General features: G+C 47.8%; 1 protein-coding gene across 2 annotated transcripts in view; it reads left to right on the top strand.

Annotated features, from left to right (window-relative positions):
• LOC114887004 (neurotrimin-like) overlaps positions 1-24,020 on the top strand; it is a 926,389-nt gene that overhangs the window by 517,706 nt on the left and 384,663 nt on the right. For both annotated transcript variants that reach the window (XM_029208293.1, XM_029208294.1), the window contains one exon: positions 11,813-11,897. In XM_029208293.1, the coding sequence (XP_029064126.1) occupies positions 11,813-11,897 (85 nt within the window). The remainder of the gene's footprint in view (positions 1-11,812; positions 11,898-24,020) is intronic.

The following is a 24,020-nucleotide window of genomic DNA, read 5'->3' as shown; positions in this document are numbered from 1 at the left end:
CATGAGGAAGTTAGAACTTGGAAGGATGAATAGAACTTAACCTGAAAAGTGTGGGGACAGTATTCTTGACAGGAAGGCAGCCTGTGCAAAGGCCCCAAGGTGAAAAAGAGGAACTTTTGAGGGATTAAAATAATAATCAATTAAAATAAAAAGTGGCATGGCTCGATAAAGGAAGAGGTAACAAGAGAAAAAGGTGAAAACAAACCAGGCCACATCATGAAGGCTCAGAAACCGCATATTCAAATTTCTGTGTGGAACCACTAAAGACTGAATCAGGAAGGGAGTGACACGGTCAGGTTTTCAGGAAAACTTGATTTGAAAGTGGAGCTTGAAATAGACCTGGTAAAAGCAGGTGGAAGAAATCCCTGTAAGAGGGAGTCTCATGATTCCAAACAAGAACATAAGAAGGGGTGATGGCTCAGGCCGAGGTAAGGCCATGGGGGTTGGGAAAGGCGACTGGACATGAAATGTTTTGGGTGAAGAGCCCACGAGAGAAAGAAATGTAGAATCGCAGGGGAGAGGGCCATGGGAGAGGGACAGAGGGGATTAGAAATGAGTCTTGATTCCTGACTCAGAAACTGGTCACATGAAGTTCCTGGATGCTTTGTGAGCTGTAATGGATAAATACTATGAGTAACATTTGAAGAATTTATACACAGCAATTTTGAGTAAAGGGAATGTTTCTTTGTTTCTATGTTTCCAATATTCTTCTAGCAGTTTTCATAAAATGTTAGGCCCAACATTTCTTTTTTGGCAAAAATTCCTGATCCCTGCCAACAATAATCTATATTATCATACTCCAAAATGTGCTGTAAGGACCGTAGCTTGGGAGCTACTGGCCATGACTGTTTCCAGCATCGTTTCCCTGGTTACGCATGTGGAGACTGTACCACACGCTAGGTACTTCTCTGGGTACTTTACATCTGCCGTCTCATCTAGCCTCACACAGCAAATGTTTGGGGTAGCCCATATTCCTATTTAATAGAGGAGAAAACTGAGGCTCTGAGAGGTAAGAAAATTATCAAAGGTCAAGAAAATTATCCAAGGTCAAATTATCAATTATCAAAATTATTAAAAGGTCAAGCTGGCCACTTGTGGAGCTTGGACTGAAAGTCAGAGCCATTAACCACACTCCTCTGTCCACTCCGTCACCGCTCCTATCCCGCTGCCCAGAGTCCAGCATCAAAAAGTACATTTTCCATGATCTTTCCTCAAATACGTTACATTGCACTTGCCCACTTCTCTGCACGCTCCCATAACTTTGTGGATTATTTATAGCTCATCCAGGTCAACTGAAGATTTAATTACTTAAGGGAACTTAATGTCTTCTTCAAACTTGGGAGAATCCTCTCTGAATTCCCTTTGGCAGATCATTGATAGAAATATTGCATTTGGTTTGTCCCAGCAACTCTCCCTTGGAGATTCTGGTACTAATACTTCTCCATATGGAAACATGACAATCTATCCTGATTTGTGTCTTAGCGTAAGCTAATTCTCTGCTTTTGAAAAAACGTCTCCTCATTACCGACTTTCTAAGGCATCTTTGGTCCCAAAACCTTGGGGACACTCCCGTGAAAGCTTAGGTGAATTATTTTCATATTTTGTCCATGTTCACATGTCCGCTCACAACACTTTCCCTGCTCTCCCTTCCCCAGATTCAGAGCTACCTGAGCCCCATCTAAGTCCACTTTGCCAGGCCACTCCCAAGTGGCTCTATCTCATCACCTGCAGCACCACTTGGAGCTTTCTGGTACCCTAGATGAAGAAAGTGTACACATGGTTCAGGGAAATCATTCCTTTCTAGGAGGGAAAGCCCACATCAACTCCCAGGTTGGCAGGGATGTGATGCTATAACTGCAGCCTCCATTGCTTTGTCCTGAAAGACCCTGAACTCCCAAAGGCAAATGCATGACGAGGGACAGACGTGGGAAAAGCCAGGGAGATGCATAAGCATGTAGAAATGTGTTCAGTCATTTCTTCAATTTATAAGATTCAATAAAGTAAAGAATAAAGATGCTTTGAATACAGAGGATTTGTTTTCCAACTGAAGACACTGTGAGGATTGTGTAGTGTCTTTTTGTTGATATTTATTTTGTTGTACCAGGACTTAGTTGCAGCAGGTGGGCTCCTTAGTTGCAGCTCCAGGGCTCCTTTAGTTGAGGCATGCGGACTCATTAGTTGTGGCATGCAAACTCTTAGTTGCAGCATGCATGTGGGATCTAGTTCCCTGACCAGGGATCAAACCCAGGCCCCCTGCATTGGGAGTGCGAAGTCTTATCCACTGCGCCACCAGGGAAGTCCCTGTGTAGTGTCTTTCATCTAACTTGATGGCGACAGAAATACAAAGAAACGTGGGTTCTACAGGCAGTAAACACGTAAAGCCTACCACAAGCAAACAGTTGAGAATGGGTTTGGTCCTCTTAAAAATGTGTGGGATACCTTCCCATCTGCTCACCTGCCCCTCAGCTCTGCCCTATATTTCTCCTACCCAAATCCATCAAGGACTGCATCCCTCTCTCCATCACCATCCCTCTCCAGGCCCTGCAAGGCAAACAGTGAACATTTATATGTCTAACTCAGGGACCTACACCTTTAGAAACCTCAGGGTGAGTTATTTTAGTCTCAACCAGCTCCCACTTCTTGAGAAAATTAACTTAGCTTGAACACTAATCCATCTGATGAGGTGTTCATCTTTAATCCACATGTTTCACTAGTAAACTGATTTGATGCACGCAGTGAGTGTGTGTGTGCGCGTTGTTGTAGGAATGCTATGAATGTGTTAAAATCATAGCAAAATAACATCCCAGAATTTCAGCTGGGACCACATTTATAATAAAAATTATTGATTGATTTCAGGGATAGCAAAGATCAGTTCTACCCAATTACACTCTCACTGCCCCTTCTAAAGGTGTGTGACTTGGGGATTATTTCACAGCTTTTAGTCTTTTACATACAACTGCCATTATAAAATGTTCTTTGTGACACATAAAATTATATATACATACACACACACGTGCGCACGCACACACATACACACACACACAGAATTTGCTATATATCTTAAGTGGCTTCTCTTAAGAAACTCAGGAGAGACAGACAAAAACACAGCAGAATGAGTCTACAATATGAAGTCTAAAAGAAAAAATAATCACTAACAGAAAGGAAAGAGAACGAGAGGGAATTTCAAAATAGAATGAAGAGGTTGGAGAGAGACACACACAAAGATAGAACACACAATAAAGTCCTTGCTGAAGAGGTGGGGAAAACAGGTCCCCAGAAAGTCCAAAGACACAGAATATAAAACTTCCTAGCCTAGTTGACCTCTAAAGCCCTTTCAACCATGATATTCTAATCATCTAGTCCTAAATGGATGGCTGAAATATCCCCTTTATGGCTGGATGCCTAGCACGAACTGTGATCTAGACAGCCATGTCCCGGCTCGGCTTTAGGGGAAGAGTCCCAAAAGGGCAATTAATTTAGATTTAATGGGACAGTTACTGTAGGTTTAAATAAATTCCAGTTAAATATTAACAGCCTGTTTATTGAAGATTAACATGGCTGGTTGCATTGTGGGATTTTCTTTTCCTTAAAGAAACCCTTTATCGGAAGACTTTTAATCATCATGGCTCTTCCATCGCCTGCCTTAGGTCCAATGTGGCTCATTAATTACTTTGTGCCACAGTTTTCCGAGTTTTGAAGTGGACACCTTGGTGAATGGGAACAGTGGAAGGACAGGGTGAGGAGGGCTATTTCTCTATAGGAGGAACCGATAAGCGGACGTGAAGATACACTGCTTTTGAGAAGAGTGTTGAGAAGCATTAAAACCATAGACTGAGAGTTGGAAGGGGACTAGGAGGTCATTTAATCCAAACTCCTCACTTAGAAGGAAAGTGGAGGTGACTTGGGGAACTCCATGCAGCCAATAAGTGACAGATTGGGGGTCCAATGCAGTACCCTTGACCCCAGCCCTCTACGGGCTGTCATCTTACTGTAGAACAGTACTTTCAGCTTTCAAAAGTGCATTAGCCCGGGCTTCCCTGGTGGCGCAGTGGTTGGGAGTCCGCCTGCCGATGCAGGGGACGCGGGTTCGTGCCCCAGTCCAGGAAGATCCCACATGCCACAGAGCGGCTGGGCCCGTGAGCCATGGCCGCTGAGCCTGCGTGTCCGGAGCCTGTGCTCTGCAACGGGAGAGGCCACGACAGTGAGAGCCCTGTGTACCGCAAAAAAAAAAAAAAGTGCATTAGCCCATTTGGATGTATCAGACACTAGATCTTCTCAAAGGTCCACATATCATGGAGATGTTGGTTCTTCTGAAAACAAAGAAGCTAAAACAAACAAACAAACAAAAAAGCAAGTGACTTATTTAATGATGGCGTGAGTTAAGGCTCGGATCCAGAGACTCTGGTTTATAAAATGATATTTACAAAATGCCACCTCCAATAAGAAATACAACTGAACCCATAAGTTTTTGAGCAAATTCCTGTCTCATTAAGTTTTACCTCTTCTGCTGTTGCTCCTGGCTGGGGAGAAAATGCAGAGGAAAGGTTAAAAAGAGACATGAGTAAAAGGCGATTGATTAAGGAGAAGGGCATGGGGCTGGGCTGGGGAGGAAAGCCAAGTTCCTCTAATGGTACATTTGGGGTTTAAGCTCCAAGTTTGGGGTGGCCGGTTACCTCCAGAGGCTCTTTCTCTGTGAGAAGCCACTACTGACTCTGGTTGGGCTGCATCTTGCAAACCTTGGAAATGGAGTCTGGCTGATCCTGTAGCACAGCCCTGGGATGCTCAAGGGTAGAAACTGGGAGCAATGAGGCCAGCAATGCATGTTAGTATCCAGTGACTGGTGTAAATCTGGACCTGGGGATGGGTAGGGGGGCTTTGGACTCCACCACCAGGCCCACGGGAGCAAAGATGGGCCCAAGTTCCACGAAGGTGGTCAGAGGCACTGCTCATTTACCGCTGAGATGGAGGCGTCTTGTCTTTTACTCAGGTTGTTTGGCTACTTTTCAGGTATATGTGGGAGCATGGCAGACAAAAGTTCCCAGGCTGCCGCACAAAGAGGAAACCCCATCCTCTTTCTCAAGCTCAGGCTGTTTCCCACAGGCCTGGATCCTGTGTGCTTTTCAAGACACTGGGGTGGGAACTGCAGGGTCATCTTCTTCCTGCCCTGGTTTGAAGGCTAAGCTACTTCCCTTTCTGACCACATCTCAGCGTGACGTTTCTGTTCTGTCCCTGGGATGAAACCCCTCAGGACGTGCACAGGGATGGTGTTCACAGGTCTGGCACTCAGAGGGATGCTCTTGGGTTCTCGGGACAAATATCACACCTAGACCCCTTCCGAAGGAGGGAAGCACATGCGCTGGCCTCCGTGCAGTCCCCATGCAGAGGCCCAGCAGCTGCCAGGCCCTGTGCTCACCTCTGTCCGTCAAGAGTCTCATAGCATCCTCACACCACCCTCCGTGCTATGTACCATTCTTATCACTATTTCACAAACAAGGTTATTGCCCCAAGGTCACACAGCTAGTGATGGAGGAGATGATGTCTGACTTCTGGTCTGTCTGAGTCCAAAGCCCCTGGTCATTCTTAATTGATAAATATGCAGTGAATGAATCAATGAATGCGTGAACACAGGATGAGGGAGCAGTTAGAGCTTTCCAATCAGAGCACTTCAGACGTCCCCACTCTTAGTTTAACAGAGCACAGTCTGTGAATATAAAAGGCAGCTTCGTCTCAGGCTCCTTGCCATCCCCGGTTGTATACATTCCATCCTGTCTGCAACTAGATTCCCGCCCACACCATCTGCCCGGTCAACTCCTTCTCACTGTTAAGTCCCAGTTTAAAGTCATTTCCTTAGGGAAGCGTCTCCTGATTGTCCTGATTCCCAGAGAAACTTCTACCATGTATGTTCTTCCAGTTCCTCACGGTGCTTATCAGCATCGCATCTACAGTTTTGTAAAGTTCTTGCTTTAATATCTGTCTCCCCTGCCAGTGTTAGATGCACAACGGATTCTGTTTTTGTCTCTCTTGCCCACCACTGGAATCCACCACCTAGCACATAGCTGAAAACGTGTTTGTTGAGTAGATGAATTTCTTCCCTACATTTTAAAATCCTTGAGAATATCCCGCCGCCCCTCACCCCATGCCTCTTTAAATGAATCTTAGGAAACCATGGTCAGTGCCTGGAACTCTGGACACACAGTGCCTGGAAATCAACTGTTCCCAACGGGGGAGGCACATCCCAGGTTGTTGTTCTTGGCGACAAGAATGTTCTTAGGGGCTCAGGGAGCGCTGGGTTGAGTTCATTACAACTTCAACTTTCCTGGATGCAAATGCAAATAGGACCATTGACAACCCCAATAGCACTAGATTGTAAGCAAATCAAGGGCAGGGCAATGTCTTTCTTCTTTGTATCTCTAACTTCCAACAGTTCCTGGCTCACAGGAGGCACTCAAAGTCTGCTTGTCGAAGGTTAATGGCTGACATTGAATTCAGCTGAATAACTGGATACCCAGCGGCATCAGTACTGGGCAGCAATGTTAACACTTCTGTGTTAATATAACCACTTCTGTGGTTCTCTCTCTTGCTGCAGATATAGCAGCCAAAGGAGATATTTTGTCATTTGGCCCTTAAGCAGTGTCCTTACCTGCCAGGTATAGTGGAGAGAACACAGGAGCAGGGCCCATCAGCCCCGAGCTCTAGTCCTGATTTATGAGTTGTTAACTTTATTCCTATGATAATGGATCCTCTCTCCTGGGTTCACTCCTCCCACTTATGAAATGAGTGGGTTATACATCTTTCAATGTCCCCTCTGACCATATCATTCTGTGATTCTGGGAATCCAGAGTCTTATGATGACCCCAAACCTAGATATGGAGAGATGCTTCTCTAAAGACCCCTGGCTCTTGCGATGCTCCCCTTTGGGTACCTGGCCTTTGCTTTGATGGTACTTTGACTTTGATCATTTGCCCTGCTTTTCTTTACTTTTTTGTCTACCTGCCAACTTTTCTGCTGATCACCCCTCCTCTTTATGTACCTTTCAAAGTCCATGGGCAGCCTCACCTTTGCCTTTTCTTCCCATGCTCCTGAATTCTCTCTATTCCTGATCTCTTTCTTCTCTCTGGACGCTTCTTCCTCATCTTCAAGTTGCTCTTTGGCTCTCCCTGCTGAAATCCTAACAACACCAGACTCTAGCCCGGATGAACAATGCGTTTATTTTGACCCTATATTCACATAGGTGGAAAGAACAGCAGGTACCTTTCCAGAGTCCGGCCCTTCCCTACTCCCCTAGAGCTGTCTCTTGAGCCAGAAGGACACCGCCTTTCCTGATTAAAACTTGCGAGGTCTGTTGGGTGCCACGCCGCTCTAACTGCCCTGCGTGTCGCATCTTCTCGCCTGTGCTCCTATTTGGAATCTCCACCAGGAGAGGGGGGCCTTTCACCTTTTTAGAGAAGAAGCGGCACTGGCATGTCTCAGGCTAGAGCTCTTCTTTCGGGCTCTTGTGTGTGTAGAACATTCACTGCTCTTTAGCCAACCCCAGCTTGCTGTAGGTAACGCAGAGAAAAACAAAAGCAACAGCTGAAACAATTTCCCTTTCATTGGCAATTCTTCCCTTTTCCAGCCCTGCTTTAGTGAGGAGGGGCTGCTGCCGCCCGGAGTCTCCGTCTAGCCCTGCGTCCTCCTCTACCTGCCAGCCCTCCAGAGTCTACCCAGCAAGCTCCTCTGCACCCCGTCCTTTGCAGTCCCAGGATTATTAAAGGGAATATGATTGTTTTCTTTTGCTCAGGCAGTGTGTGCGTGTGTGTGTGTGTCTGTGTGTGTGTGTGCACGCCTGCGAGCTTGAAAGGCATTGTCCTATAGATATTTTTATAACCTGCAGCAATTACAGCTGCCAGAGTGGAGACAAGCTATGACAAGTTGATTTATGTGTACACTGTATGTGTATGCAGGAGGGAATGGAGGATGGAGAGGGAGACAGCAGGGGGGTGGCGGGGAGAAAGTGGAGGTGGGCGCTCGTTAGGAATCTGCTTTCCAGGAGGTAGAAAGGAAGTTATGTCTATAAAGAACACAAATAATGAAATTGCTCTGACTGTCATTCCTTTTTCATTAACTCGGATATGCTGGGAAAAACAAAATAAATCCAGCAGTTTTTATGAAGCAAGAGATGGGATATAAGATAAGCCACTAAGTGTTTGGTTATATTTAGGGATTAGGGGATGAGAAGGGAGTTGACATGTGATTTTGATCTTCATCTAGTCAAACCACTTCAATCAGCAGTTTCAATAAAATGGATTCTGCCTTGTTAATTGTGCGGGCATCTCTGACCTCTCACCAATTTCTAAACTTCCATTTTTGAATAAAGTTTGGATCCCTGGGTCCACAAAGCAGCTGTGAGGTTGCCAGTGGCTTTTCTTTGTCCAGCCTGAGCGTTACCTGATCTCTGCTGGGTTTTCTGCCGGCCAGGTTGGGAGGCTGCAGCTCACCACTCTCCCTTCCCCCGCCAGAGACAAAGATGGTGTGAGCGTCTTAGATCAACCGCATGCAGACTGGAATAAACTGAACATCTTACAGAGCCTGTAAGAAGAGTTATTTTTCCGCCCAGCTATAATAATGAAGCAGTGGCAGGCAAAATGTATTAATAAAGCATCTTTCACCTTAAGTGGATTTCGAAGTATTTTACTGTAGAGTTAATCATGTATGTAGGCCCCTCGGGAAGGCCTGTTGTTGTCATTACCCACTTTCCTAGATGCAAAAACTAATGCTCATTTGTACCTACCTGGGAATTAGATGCAAGAGCCAGGGTGAGAATTTATCATGAAAGGACTCATCCCTGCCATTCTCAAGCCTGGAAGGAAATGACTCCAAAGCCCAGAATGAGTCCCCCTTCCTTCTCCACTGCTGGTGTTTGTTTCCACTTGCGGTGGTGGGACCTGTTTACAAAGAGGAGGCTTGGAGGGGAGCAGGAGTGGTGCTTAAAATGGATGTGAATGATTACAGGTAATTCCTTGGCCTCTGCATAAGGAGAACCCCAAATTCAGCAGACTGAGGTCAGCAGTCATGACCTCACACCTGACATCTGCTCATATACCTTAACTTGGTGAAATCACGCAACTTCCTACTTCCACAACTCCCATTGCAAAGTGAAGGTAAAGTGGGGACTTGTCAGAACGGATTGGTACTAAAATGGGTAAATTCTCCTCCTGTTCTTTCAAAAGCATAAACAAAACCTCCTGCACCCTGAAGACATCATTTTGGGTTTTCTTGATAGTAAAGTCATTCTTTGTGGTCATAAGTTGACAATTGATTTTTTTTTGGTCCCCACTGGACAAAAGTAGCGATGGATTTCCCTGAGAATTTAATATTGGAAAAGTCAACAGAGGAGACGAGGGGAAAATGGGCGAAATGATGGATTAATTGAGATCTCCAGTGTGAGTTGCTTGACTTTACATTGTTGTACACTCTCGGGTCACCTGTTAAAAGAGGAAGCCATGCCTCCTCAGTCTTTCTTTGTTACCTTGGAGCGTGGCTTCCACATCTGCACACCCACCTCCATCTCTTCCAATCCAGGGCAGTTGGAGTGACCGGGGTATGATGAGTGAGATGCCTGTGCGTTACTCACCCGCGTTTTATCTACACGTAAGTGGGGTGACCAGTTGAAAGATGCACGCACTCTTATGGCACCAGGACGGTTACAGCGATTCAGTTAGGATGATTCAGTCTCTTTGGTGGTGGCTGGATGGCTTTTGGGAAGAACATTTGTTGTTGTTGTTGTTATTTAACAGTTGTTTTAAAAAAGAGCTTCCTGGTTGGATTTGAGAGAGTCTAGGGGAAAAACAGAGCCACGGCTGCTTCCTCTCTGTCCCCAGGGAGAATCTGGGTCAGTGCAGGGAGCTCAGACAGGAGTCCCTGAGCAGAGAACGTGTTGGTGTTAGCACGTGGGGTGGGCTGTGCCGTTCTGGGCTTCCCCCCTCCCTCAGGAGCCAGGCCCAGGCTGGAAGGAACTGCGTTCCATCAGAGCTGAAGTGAGAGGAAACATGCAGATGTAGGCACAGAGGGGCCCACAGCAGCCAAAGAGGAGAAGTGACAGCAACTGAGGCCAATGCAATTTTTCCCTGGGTTTCAAGAATTTGAAAAACACACCTCTTAAGATGCAATCAGCTCTGCAGGAGTGTGAAGCCCAGGACACCTGGGAATCCTCTGTATCAATAAAGCCAGGGGCTCACACTCATTCATCTGAGTGAGCACTGTGCAGGGCTAACATCTTTTAATGCCGACAAAACAAGAATAAAGAATGTAAGTCAGTGTCTGAACTTGACCAAAATTTTGATGCGGTTTTGCCAGTTTCGCACACTAAGAGGCTTCTGTGATTTTGCATTTCTTTTATATATGGAAGATCTCTATTTAGAATGGTGTTTGAAGTAGCTTTTGGGGGGTGGCGGTGGGGTGGGCGTTGCCTGTTGAATAAAAATGAGATGATGCTAAAACGTCCTCCCAACACTTTAAATTTACTCTAAATGCTAATGTATTAATCTGATAATTTTAAAGGTGCACGCATGCATGCTGCAGAGTTTTCTTTTCCTAGTTAATTAGTTTGTGACCCTTATTAAGACGTCTTGGGCTTATTGAGGCTGTGTAGTAACTTTGCATTTCTTCTTAATTTGGAAGTGACAGCTCTTCAAGGGGGGAAGTGGTTAAACTCCTCGCCTGAGCTCCTGCGGCCGCGGCGCGGCGCGGCGGGGGTTAAGGTGGGCGCCTGCGCCCCGCTCCCGCCGCCCGCCGGGATGCGCGCGGTCCGCCAGCTCGCTCGGCGCCTGCACGGCGGAGAGCTGCGGTCAGTGATGGAGCTGCTGCCATGACAACCCCGGCGGTCTGGGCCCGCGCGCGTCGGGGCTGCTCCCGGGAGGCCCGCGGCGCGGAGGCCGGGGGCGGCCGCTGAGCGTGGCGTCCTCGCGGCTCCGGGGCCGGCAGCCCCTCGCCTTCCCCAGCTAGCGAGCGAGCGAGCGAGCGTCCGCCGCCGTGCGCTCCCGCCTCAGCCGCCGCCGCGGAGACCGCCCAGCCGAGACCGGCTGCATCGCGGAGGCTGCAGCGCGCATTTGGTCTCGGACGAAGTTGACCGAGGCGGCTGCTGCAGCATCCCCGGTCCGGATCGCGCGAAGCCCGGCGTAGTCTCTCCTCCTGGCTCACCCCTGCGTCTCCCGCGTGTTCCACTTTCCGGCTCTGCTATTGTTACAGACTGGTTCCTGCTGGCTACCCTGCCTCTGAAACTTAAAAAGAAAGTGTTGGATTTGCCCTTGTTGGAACTGAGGAATTCAGACCATCTCTGGATAGCCGGATCTAACCCACTCCGTGTCCCCTTTTGGTACCAAAGTGCTTACTCCTCTCCAAAGTGCCATGCCTGAGCTGTTAACGGGAGGAAGGGGCTCCTGAGACGCGCCCGCACCTTTGCACCTGTCTTTGCTCTTCGCCTCTCCACGCCACCTTCCCGGCTGAAGCAGCGCCGAGGGAGCCCCCTTTGGATGTTCTCCGTGGAAACCGCTTCTCCGAGGCTGGAGCGCTGAGGCTGGTTTTGGGGAGGAACACTAGACTTGGAGGAGTCTGCGCGCTTTTCTCCTGCCCGCGCCTCCGGCGCCCCGTGCTCGCTCCTCCGCCAAACCCCACCCCACCCACTTCCTGTGCGCGCCCAGGGGGCGTGTGCCGAGCGGCTGCCGGAGTTCTGGGAAGTTGTGGCCGTCGAGGATGGGGGTCTGTGGGTACCTGTTCCTGCCCTGGAAGTGCCTCGTGGTCGTGTCTCTCAGGCTGCTGTTCCTTGTACCCACAGGAGTGCCCGTGCGCAGCGGAGATGCCACCTTCCCCAAAGCGATGGACAACGTGACGGTCCGGCAGGGGGAGAGCGCCACCCTCAGGTAGGGAGCCGCCATTCTTCTCTGAATCGACAGTGATTTGTGTAGGGGATGGGGGGAGAGGGATAGAGGTGCAGGTGTGTTTTCTGCAGCTGCCGGCGGGGAGGTCGCTGCTTCCCTGGGCTGCACAATTCATGGCTGAGCTGGGTGCTCTGCCCCGGAAAGGTGGTGGTCACAGGGAAACGCTCAGAGGTTCCAGAGATGAGCTGTTTCCCCCAAACTGGCCTCCTAGGCTCAGGACTTGGTAAGCAGGAGGGGAGGCTGGCCAGGGGGTCTCTGAGATGGAGACCAGCGGCCTGAGCACTGTCTGGACCTGAAACCAGTGGCCGTGGTGACTGGCGGCCCGGCTGGGGCTCAGCGTGAACAGTCTTCTCTGGTGTTAATGAGTCCCGAAGGCCGGGTCTGGCTTTCTGTGAATGCCATCACTCTGCCTGTGCCCCGGGGTGTTGCCCCGCTCCTGTACTCTGGCAGAGCTACTGTTTTGTCCTGGGTCTGACTGTGTCTGAGCTTTCCTGGGGTGTCTTCATGCCACGAGCTGGTAGCCAGAGGGACGTGCTTTCTCTGTCTGAACACGGCTTTCTGAGATTGAAGCCATGGATATGAGTGTGATTTGTCTGTGGAAAAGATCGTTTACTTTGGTTAACTGTGCTGTCCACTAAAGCAATATATTCAAAACTCATCTCCCAAATGGAAACTGGGTCTCAGTGTTGGCTTGGGTCCTGCTTGACGTCTGGGGTTAAGGCTGACAGGAATTGGAGAAGGAGAAGAAGAATCTTGACTATGTTTTGAGTAAGGTAGGGTGAATCTGTCTCCCTTTCCCCCCGGCCTCCTGAAATGCTAACTCGGTTTCCAGTGTCTACAAACCATACCACTCACAGAAGGGCAACACAGAATTAGTGATTGCCATGGGAGATCTTAACTCTCTGGAATTTCTGAGAGTCAGCTGGAGGTAGAAGTTAAGAAGATCCATGGGAAGAATGTATGCCTGCTTAAATAAAGTTTTCCAGACTGGGCCATTGAGCTGACTGTAAGGCAGGATGGCAGTATTCCCATCCTTTGTGCGTGAAGATTCTTGGAGAGGGAACCTCGGTGTTGGTGCCCACTCTTTTACACCTTCTGTGACTGTTCTTCTAAGGTGGCCCTTCTAAGGTTTACGGATGGTGCATGTAAGGCAATACCCATGGGATAGAAAATGTTGCAAAAGGGACACTGGGTTACAGAGCTGACTTGTCAGGACACTGCCAAAGGAAGCGTGTGATTTAAGGGCCTGTCATAGTCTGCAAGCACCCATGCTCCTTTGTCTTTGGCGAGCTAGCGCTCATGCCCCCAGGGTACTCACTGGTTCCGGAAACCCACCTCTTCCACTGCGCCCTGAGTTAGGGACTATTTTGAGCAAAGGTTGAATGTCTAACTGCCTCACACCTCACACCTGAAATAACTGTGTGTCTGCTTTATAAAGGATTTCGTGGAAACTTGAAATATGCCCTGATTTCAGATTATTTAGAAAGAAAAACAAACCTATAAGCAATGTAGTCGATGGCATTTAGTGTCCTCTGGATGCCCCCTTTTCCCTAACCCTTGGCTGCAAGATATAGCCCTCAAGAAACAAGATGGAGACAGTCTCATACTGAGAACATTTTAGAAACGGATGGGAAGGTACTTTCAAGGAGAAGGAGGAAGGCGGTCAGCTCTGTAGAGATTTGGGGATAAAGAAGTAGCCACGGGGCCTTGACAGACTTAGCTGCCGTATCATAGGAACAGTGAGGGGATTTGGGCAGGGAGGGATCTGGTCTTCAGAGGGCAGTCCCCAGGCTCATGCGAATGAGGACTCTGCTGGATCTGTCAGGTGCTCAGCTGGGGCCTGGAGCAGCTCCTCTGAAAAATCGCGTTATCGTGTACTGGCTGTCTTCTCTTTCTTTGTCTTTGCTTCCATGCCTCTTCCTGACTCACTCCAGGCCCCTCTCCTTGTCTCTCGTGCCCTCACGTTTGTTTGCATTGTCACATATGCTGTAGACTCACTGGGCTTGACTGGTTGTAGATGGAGGGAGTGGGATATGGTGGGGCTTTTTCAGCCCAGCCCTGGCATAAAAAGGCCCTCCTGGAACATCTCCTGACGTCCAGGGCCAGCCACTGAGATTGACTGTCTTCCCGACAAGTAGGAGGAAGACCCTCCCAGTGGAGGGAGCCCTACAGGGCAGGGATTAGAGGAGCTGGGATCTGCGTGACACCAACCTGTTGGCCATGGGCCTAATTTAGGATGTGAGCGGGGCAGCAGGTGGGCCGTGCAGATGGCACTCAAGCCTCCACAGGATGGCCATCGTCCTCCCCAGGCCCTCCTGCACCAGACAAGGAGGGGCCCCGTGTTGGGCTGCACTTCTGTGGAGCGGAAAAGCCCTTAAACCCTCAAACACAGGCTCTGCATTTCGTGATGCTGTGTGCAAAGAAGCAAGTAGGAATTTCAGAATGTATTTTGTTTGCATAGAAATTGCTAAATTTGCACATAACCTGATTCCAGGTTGCAGCAATCGAGTGGTTCAGGGCTCTGGGTTATTTCCCTTTTGCTTTTATTGTGTGTATGTGGGTCGTCTCTTCCTTCTTTTGTCTTCCCTCCCCTTCCTTCTTTCTTTCCTCCCTCCCTTCCTTCCTTCCTTCCTTCCTTCCTCCCATCCTCACCTCTTTCTTTTTCGTTCAGCATGTGACCAAGCTACACAGACCACAGCCGTCCCTGCTCTGCCCTGAGAACCACCCTCTCCCTGTCACCGCAGGTGACCCTGAGGTTCATGCTTGTAGTTTTCGTCTCAACCAGCAGAGGACTTTTTTGCTCTAATTTCATTTGATTCTGCTTTGTTCTCACCAGTTTCATTTTTTGAGGATCTTTTGCAGTTCCCAAAGAACGAATGCTTCAGCAGCAGATTCTAATGTGAGGAAACTTTTTAGAATGTTTTATTTCCTCCAATTAACACTGATGATCCTCGTAGACATATCGGGAAGCCTTTCACCTAATACGGCATCCACAGTCTGAATAGAATTACAGACAATTTGCAGTCTCCTAGTCTTTCTGCCCTCCTGCCAGTAGTCTGTACACATATTTTTTTTAGAAAGGGTGAGGTTTCATAAAATAGAATATGCAATAATAATAACATGAACTGAAGTTTCTCCAGTACTCACTATGTCCTAGGGAGTATTCTAAGTGTTTTACACACTATCTCACCCATCATCCAACCTCATAACATTAACATTTAACCCTAATACAACCCCTCTGGTTGTAGGTGCTATGATTATCCCATTTTACAGATGAGAAAACTGAGTTTACATAATTTGATTAAGGTTGCACAGCTAGGAGGTTTGGAAGCCAGATTACGAGGAGTAGTAATAATAATGTTGAATGATGAATGGTACTGTCAGTTATTGGTTAGTCACAATTAATCCTCACCACAACTCTCTGAAATAGACTAGATTATGTCTGTTTCATAGAAGAGGATGCTGAGGCCTGGAGAGGGGAATTTACCTAAAATCACACAAGTTAGCGCGTGGCCGAGCTGGAATGCTGACTCCTTGGCTTTTTGCAGGGCGAGCTTTCCCCACCGCATTCTGTGTTCTCGCAACTCCTTGCGGAGACTTGGCGTCGTCTCTCCGCTCGTTTTGTCTCGCACCCTGCCTTGCAATGTTGTTTATCTCTCTGTTTTCCTTCTCCACGTGGATGGGGAGCTGCTAGCTCTTGGAAGCGGGGATCCCGCCCTGTGATGCCCTGAGCACCGTGTGCTCCCACATGTTTACTGAACAGATGAGATGACTGAAAACCAAACAGAAGTATCCCCTAGCCTCTATACAGCTGGGCTCGACCAACTAAGATGTGTGGAGTGGTTCTTACACGAAGGGCATGAGCTGGGTGTTGGTTGTGGAAAGGCTTGAGGCTGAGGCGTCTCACCCCAGGGCCTTGGGTCCAACTCAAAAGGCCAGGCTGTGGACGCAGAGGTTGAAGAGGTCATCAGCCGTGGAGGCAGTTGTGCCCATCATCGCGTGGGTGGGTGGTCTTCCGGTGGTCAGAGAAGAGCGCCCTCTCTCCCAGTGGGTGGGCTGCATTCCTCTGATGGGGGCAGGAGAGCCTGAGAGGCCCGGCGCGTGGGTCTCATTAATTAGAGACTGTCACTAAATGTCAGCACGTCACTGGATAACTCTGATGGAGGCATTTCATGTTTTCATGGATTCCCCAAATAAGGCCGCAACCAGTAAAGTGAATTGTTTCCTTGGGGGTCATCTGCTAAGTGCTTTTTTTAAAAATATGAGTTAAAAATGAAAGGTCTGAGAAATGCACAAGAAGGGAGTTGGGTTTCGGTATAGCAGTTCCACGGAATAGCAGAGAACAATGTGGTTTCCATACTCGAGAAAAGCCATGGGGGCCCCTTGCAGCTGTAGGAGACTGCGGCATGCTATTCACATCATGGAAAGCATTTAGCATTTCGTTTTCGAAGCTGATGGATTCTCTGTTAGTCTCTCCAGCTGCTCCACGGCCTCTTGAGGCCACAGCTCCACCTTCTTCAGGTTTCTGTCCCTAGTTCCTAGGGCATGACTTGGACCAGGGCTTGTGCTAATAAACTCTGAGTGCGGGTCCCCCTCTTCCCTTCACTCACTCTGCCGCAGACATCCTGACCTTCCTCCTGTTTGGTGAACACAGAAAACGTACTCTTGCTACAGAGCCTTCCCATGCATGGCCCCCACTGTGGAGGTACCCCTCCTCCAGATCTTCCCATGGGCAGCTCTTCATCATTTTGGCCTTGGCTCAGGTGGAACCCCCTCCCTGAAGCTGTTCCTGACACCCAAATAAAAGCGATCCCCTACCACTTCCACCAGGCTTACACTGGCATATCATCCTGGATTATTTCTTCAGAGCGATCATCTGTACCTGAGATTTTCCCATTCATTTATTTGGTTAGTTGCTCCCGATCTGTCTTCCCCAACTGGACTGTAAGTTCCTTGAGGATGAGTGCCTTCTCGGTCTTATTCTGTGCAGTGTCTGGCAGACACAAGATGCTCAGTAAATAGCTATTGCATGAGTGAAGGAAGGAAGGAATGCCTGCGATCACCATCTTCTCCTTGCCCTCTCTGCCCTTTTTTCCTGAGTTGTCTTGTGTTGTCCTTGCCCCGGATGTGTTCCTGGCTCACTGTCCTTTGTGTCTGGGTCATGCTACGTTGGGTGTGACGTTGCTCTGGTGGAGGTTACAGACACACGTCAGTAATTGAGCCGGTGTCTTTCTGTCCAGGACACAGATGGTCTGTGTCCATTGTCTGTTACTTCATAGCTGCACCCATAACGTATGCCATTTTTCTGCCAGGTCACTCCCCTATCCAGTCCTTAAGCTTTTGAAGAAATGCTACTCTCTGATGACGTGCTCAACCCCAGGTAGACCTCAGGGAAATTAGCATTTTCAAGATAAAGAGAGGCACATCCTTCTGTGCGTCTCTGCCCATCCTTCTTTCTATTTGGGGTCTGCTGTCAGTGGGTGTCTGGTCATGTAACTATGGTTCTGTTGTTTCTGAGTTAACTTGTTCAGAACAGCAGTGCCGCTCAGGGAGCGTGTGCTGCTCTGGCTGTTTTGGCCCCTACCGGGATGGACCCCTGTTTGCTCACCTCTGGGGCTTGCCAGGCATCCATTGGGTGGACCGGGTCTCAGAAGAGCATGGACAGATGGGGCTGTGGAGGGAGGCTCCTGGAAGCACACACAACCTGTTGAGGAGCCAGAAACTAAAATGGCAAAACTGAACACCCAATCGAGCGTGGGGCAGCGGGAGAAAGGACAATGCCAGTTGCCAGGAGAACCTAAAGAACTTACAGAAGAGGGGCAGCCCGGTTCTCCAGCACTCCTCACCTGCAAGGTTCGGTGCTTTGCAGAAATGCTTCTCTTTTCTTTTGAGTTTGAAAGGATTACAGAGCCCAGGGAGTTCAACCACCCGGTTTTTCAGATAATGAGGCTTGTGATACTCAGCCTCCCACAAAGAGGGCTTCCTGCAAGGGTGAGAAGGAGCTGACATCCGGCCACACTGCATCACACAGCTGTGAGCCCTGGCCTAGGGCTACCTGTGCCTGAGACAAGGTCACCTTGTCCTACTAAGTGCAAAAGCATCCTACTGACTGTGGGTGCCTTTGACAGAGTTGGCTAACGTTTATCATCATGCTGTCTCCTAACTGCTGCTTCCCTCTGCTACTAAAGCTGGCATTCTTAGCTTTTATCAGTTCTGCCTGTGGCTGGGTGGGACAGCTCTGTTTACTATGTGTCAGGCAGGCACTGACCACTCTACCAGCACAGACCTGTTGAATGCTCATAGGTGCTCCATGAGGTGGAGACAGTTATTATTCCAGTTTTACAGATCACGAAAGCAAAGCACTGGAAGGCAGAGTGAGCCACTTCCCAGATCACACCGTTGGATGGTGAATGTGCCTGGGGCTGAATACTAAGCTCATTCTCTTTTCGTACCGAAGGGCTTTCCTCATTCTGTTCCTTCTTCTCCTCATTGCCAACTTCTTCTCTTCCCAGAAACCGAGTGCATTTCATGGTCCTTCCTTGTTCTGGGGCACAAGAACCTCCTTGGAGGTATTTTGGGAATTGGGTATGGGAGTGGGTCAGGTGTGGTGTGGTCTGTGGCACGATGGGGACACAGGGAATGACCCAGCTGACCTCTAGAGGTCCCTTCGCATCAGAGGATCATAGAATCTTCATACATTGTTCAAGTCAGAGTTTTATCCAAATGGGTGGTTCTTCTTCCACCCGTTTGCTTCAGATATCAGCAATCTTGGACCCTCTCACAGGGAGTTAATAATTCCTCAGAATTACCATGTATCTCTCTGGAGTGGGATACTGCACACATTGAGGTGGAAGCGCACTTCTGTGAGGCCCACAAGCCAGTCTCTCTGGTGGCCCTAGCAGTGCGAGGCAGAGTAGGTGACACCTTCTTTGTTGCGCTAGGAATAGGACCGTTGGCATCTCTCCTGGGGAAGCCTGAACAAATTATAATTAATATGAATGGCACATTTATTCTCTTAAGTTCAAAGTCTCCACTGATGGGTAAAATGCAACTTTATTTTTGCATGATTTGAGATCATTTTGCTTCCTTGGGAGCAGGTTGATGGGTTCCTGGTGTAATAAATAAATAATACCATTAACATCACACACATGGTCAGATAATAGTGTTGTTAGGAAATCAAGAAGTGGTTGGGTTTAGGATGCAATTTCAAATTGCACTTGTGAGCCAAAGGCAGGGAGGAAGCAGTAGGAATGTTTCACGTGAGTGCAATTGAAGGAGACAAAGCTCTTCAACAAACCAGACCTTCCTAACTCATATTCCAGCAGGAGAGGTGTGCCAGAGAGAAAACGGACTGGAAGACAGGGTGCCGCTAACTCGGACTCCAGTACTTTCTCTGTGTTCTCTTGGGCAAGTTTTAAAAACTCTCCCATATAAAGAGGACATTTACTACCTACCTCAAAGGATCGTTTGGGGTTAAAATGAAGCGGTGTACACAAAGCTGAGTCTGTAATTATATAATTAGCCTCTTTGTTTCCATGTGTACAAATGTACACACATGTGTATACGTGTGTGTGTGTGCATAATAGCAACACATTTAGCAGTTTTCCCTATAACCTATTGTAGCTTAAACACCCATGTGGCAACACTTTGATAGACGTACTGTGTCTGGCTTCTGGAAGGTCTATGAGGAGAGGAATGCCTCTCCATCCATGTCTAATTATACTTCTCTGTGTGTTTCTCCTACACATCTGCTTAGATCCTAGGAATCTTCTTCTGTTCAAATAATTTCTTGAGCTATTTTATATCAGAGAGGGAGTGAGGAGAAAGGTATTCCTTTATTTCTCATCACAAGATTGTTGCGTAGAAAGTTATGACAGTTCATGGCTCTGAAGATGAATTTCCTATGAGATAAAAAAAAAAAAAACAACAAACATATGGAAGGTTCTACGGAGCCAGGTTATCTGACACAGATAATGGGGTCAGGAGTTCATGCACAGATTTAGGACTTGTAGACCGTTTTTCCTTGGAAGACTGGTTCTTCCATGACAAGTCCACTGGAGTCAGCTGGGAAAGCCAGGGTAGGGATGCCATCGACTGTTGGGGGTGGTTAAGCCCTTCCAGCTTTGCAGCCCTGTGATTGCATTTCCCCTCATTCTCACCTGTTCACTGAGAGGCCAGCTCAGGACTTCCACAGCAATGGTGACAAGAGAAAAGGGGGCCTCTCTGCATTTGGTCATTTTTCTCCCGTGCAGTTCTGGGGCAAGACCAGTGTGTCTGCCATGAGAAACTGATCTCGGAATTTGCTGACGGAATTACAGGAACAATCCTTCTCCCTGCGGCCGCGTGCCATGGGGCTTAAAGTAGTTTAAATTATATATAGCAGTCTCAGTTGTTCATGATCTGTTTTCCCCAAATCTCATTGATTCACATGGTTGAGTTATTTGGGTTTATTTGGGTGTATTTGGCCAACTTGCTGCCTTGTCAGTGTGAGATGTTTTGGCTTAGAAACCTTTTGAGAGGTTAGATTTGTCTTATACAAAGGACATATGAATTAATCTTACAATCTTGCCGATGGATTTTTTAAAATAATAGAATTTTTAATGAAAACAGCATCAACCACCAGGCTGATGGAAAATGACAAAACTGACATCAACCTTCAGATAAAGCTTTGCTGGCCGCGTAGAGGAAAGGAAGATATGTTTGTGTGAAAATAATTTCTTGATCTTCTGTGGCTTTCAAACAGGCTATAAATGTAGTGGATGAGGGGAAGAGTGCTCTTGCACTCAGAATAATCATCTTTGGACACATTTACTCGTCAGGAAAGCTCAATCTGAAACAATTCTAACTGGTCAGAACCCACGAGGAAGAAAGAAAAAATATATGCAAATTAATTTTTATTTGGTGCACAAGTTATACATGAAAACTGGAAAAAGCAGTGCTTCAGTGTTGTGAGTTGAATTGCATCACTCCCCTCCTGACCCGCACCCTCCCCCCCCCAAAAAAGAAAAAGATCTGTTGAAGTCCTCACATCCAGTACCTCAGAATGTGACGTTATTTGGAAATAGGTTCATTGCAGATGTAACTAGGTATTCAGATGCATTCACACCGGAGTAGGGTGGGACCCCAATGCAATACAACTGGTGTCCTGATAGGAAGATGACCTGCGGAGACACAGTTGACACACAGGGAGAAAACCATGTGATGACAGAGACATTCGAGCAATGAGGCTGCAAGCCAAGGAGTGCCAGAGGTTGCCCATGAAGCACCAGAGCTAGGAAGATGCAGGGAGGGATTCTCTCCTACAGGTTTCATAGGGAATGTTCCCTGCAGCACCTTGATTTCAGACTTCCGGCCCCCTGAAATGTGAGACAGTACATTTCTGTTGTTTCAAGCCATGCATATTGTAATGCTCTGTTGTAACCAACCCAGAAACTGATACACACGGGTGTTATAAAGAGATTGCTTAAATAATATCTGTGTACGATGCTCCTGGTATGACTGTTCCTCCCCCAGTCATCAGCTCCCAGACTCCTCACAGATGTCTAGGAGGCTGACCCAGAGTAGGAATGTAGTTAGAATTGACTGCTCTCTTTTTCCTAATAGACCATCAGAACAAACCTTATTGCATCTTACTTTTCAGTTATCTTATTAGCCACCTCAGAAGTCAAAGATCTACCAGACTTGCATCATTTTTTGATTCTTATTGTCATAGGGTCCTGTACAATCGATATCTGACCCAGTTGCAAAACTCTCTGTAATCTTCTGAAACTTTTTATTACCCTCTGGCCTCTATGACCTGTCACCAGCGAAATCCCTGTGTCCCCTCTCTCCTCTCTGAATGTTCCCCTCAGCTTTTGCTTAATCTGAGAGTTGGCTGTTCCCTGGATCATTTCCACTCCTAGAGTCCGATCAGCGGTGGCTGTTTCTCTCCTGTATCCTTGTTGCCATGAGGCCTGAAAGCTGGAGAGATGTTCTCCTCATTACTTACTGTGGCTTCAGGACATTTCCTTTCCCATCTCTCAGAATCCCCAGTTACGTTGAATCACACACCGTGTACCCTCAGCCCTTTCCTGCGGCAGTTTTCTACTCTCTATCCTGACGAGTCTCCTTCACTCTGGAGCTCCAGGCTGTACACCCTAGTATTAATCTTCAAATCCACTTTTATGACTCACGTGTTTCAAGCTCTGCCTCCCAAGCGGTGTTCTGGATACCAGCTCCATGTAACCCATTGCCAGCCACCACCAGCTTGATTCCCTCCATCTGTCCCCATCTTGGGCATAGACACCACCATTCATCCAGCTACTCTGTCCAAAAGCCTCATAGATATATTTTTTCTTTGTCTCTTGTGCTACATCTAGTCCATCAATAAATCCTGTAGTGTCTTTACTTTTAAGATAGATCCTGGGACTTACCTTGTGGCTCAGTGCTTAAGAATCCGCCTGCCAATGCAGGGGACACGGGTTCGAGCTCTGATCTGGGAAAAATCCCACATGCCGCGGAGCAACTAAGCCTGTGCGCCACAACTAATGAGCCTGCGCTCAAGAGTACGCAGCCACAACTGCTGAGCCCGCGAGCCACAACTGCTGAAGCCCGCACGCCTAGAGTCCATGGTCCGCAGCAAGAGAAGCCACCGCAATGAGAAGCCCGCGCACCACAACTAGAGAAAGCCCGCGCGCAGCAGGGAAGACCCGACGCCGCCAAAAATAAATAAATAAATAAATTTATTTTTTTAAAAAAAAAGATGCATCTTGAAGCGGACCGTTTTCACCATCTGGAACACTATCTCTCTAGTCAAAGCTGCCATCCGCCCTTTCCAAGACTGTTCCCGTGGCATCTCATCTGGTCTTCCCGTTTCCACCACGTCTGCTCTCCCAGAGTCCATCTGCGCCTGGTAGACCAAGTTGTCATTCCAGAACATAAACCAAATCACATCACTGTGTTCAAAGCCCTGCAGTGGCTTCCAGTTATGTTTAGAGTGAAATGCACATAAAAGGCTTTATTACTGGTGGCCGCCTACCTATCAGAGACCTTCTGTCCTGTCCTGCTCACGAGAATGCAGCTCACTGAACTTCCCTGTCCTTCCTGAACCCACCAAGTCCATTCTTGCTGAGGACATGCTCCTTCCTCTCCCAGGACCCGCTAATGTTGTATGATGGCTCCTTCATGCCATTCATGTGTCTGCTCCAATATCCCATCCTCAGAGAGGACCTTCCAGACCATGCTGTTTGAAATAGCCATACCCCAGCCCTACATCACTCCGCCCCCTTACGTAGCTTCAGCTTTCTCCATAGCCCTTAACACTTAGGAAATTCTGTTGTTTATTTATCTGATACTTATTTCTTGCCTCTTCCACTAAAATGTAAGATCCCCAAGGCCACTGACTTCATTGCTCTCATTTATAGTGGCTAAATTACTGCCTGGAACATGGCGTATATCAAGGAGTATTTTTCGAGTGAATGAAAAGTTCATTAGGAATAACAGTAAGCTGCTAATAGTGAAAACTATCTTTTATTGGAAACAGGAAGCTCAGGTGTAGCTCTTTATTGGTCTAGGTTTGGGGGTTCATACACAGAGCTCAGATGGGGTGTGTGTGATCCAGCCTTGTCTTCTAGGACAGCGAGTAGGACAGGCCTTGTGGAGGGAATCACGGGACAGGGTGACATACTTCATAAAGTCTGCACATGCGGAATCTAAAGGACCTTTACATTTCCACTTTCACCAGCGGTTTTATAGAAAATCTAATAAACACTTGAAAATCGGGATTAGTTTCTAGCTTAAGGCCCATGAACTTGGGGGGAGGGAAGGAAAAGGCAGGTAGGCAGAAATCAGCCTGTGAGCCTGAAATTTAACACAGTATTCAATGTCCATTATTTTATTTGAAACTTTCTTGATGAAGGGAATTTTACCTTAAGGCTGTAGAGCACAATGATTGAGCACAGGGTCTAGGGCGAAACCTCTCTCTGGGTTCCAATCCTGGTTCTGCCACTTTGCAAGTGTGTGACCTTTGGCACCTTGATTGACCTCCCTGGGCCTCAATTTGTCATTGTTTCAGGGAACTAATAATAGGAGTAGTGATCCAGGAGTGAAATATGGGGCGTTCAGAGC

This window comes from Monodon monoceros, unplaced genomic scaffold (genome assembly GCF_005190385.1).
Source record: "Monodon monoceros isolate NGI ecotype Baffin Bay Population unplaced genomic scaffold, NGI_Narwhal_1 Super_Scaffold_7, whole genome shotgun sequence".
Lineage (NCBI taxonomy): Eukaryota > Metazoa > Chordata > Mammalia > Artiodactyla > Monodontidae > Monodon > Monodon monoceros.
This window is presented reverse-complemented; position numbering and strand designations above follow the sequence as displayed.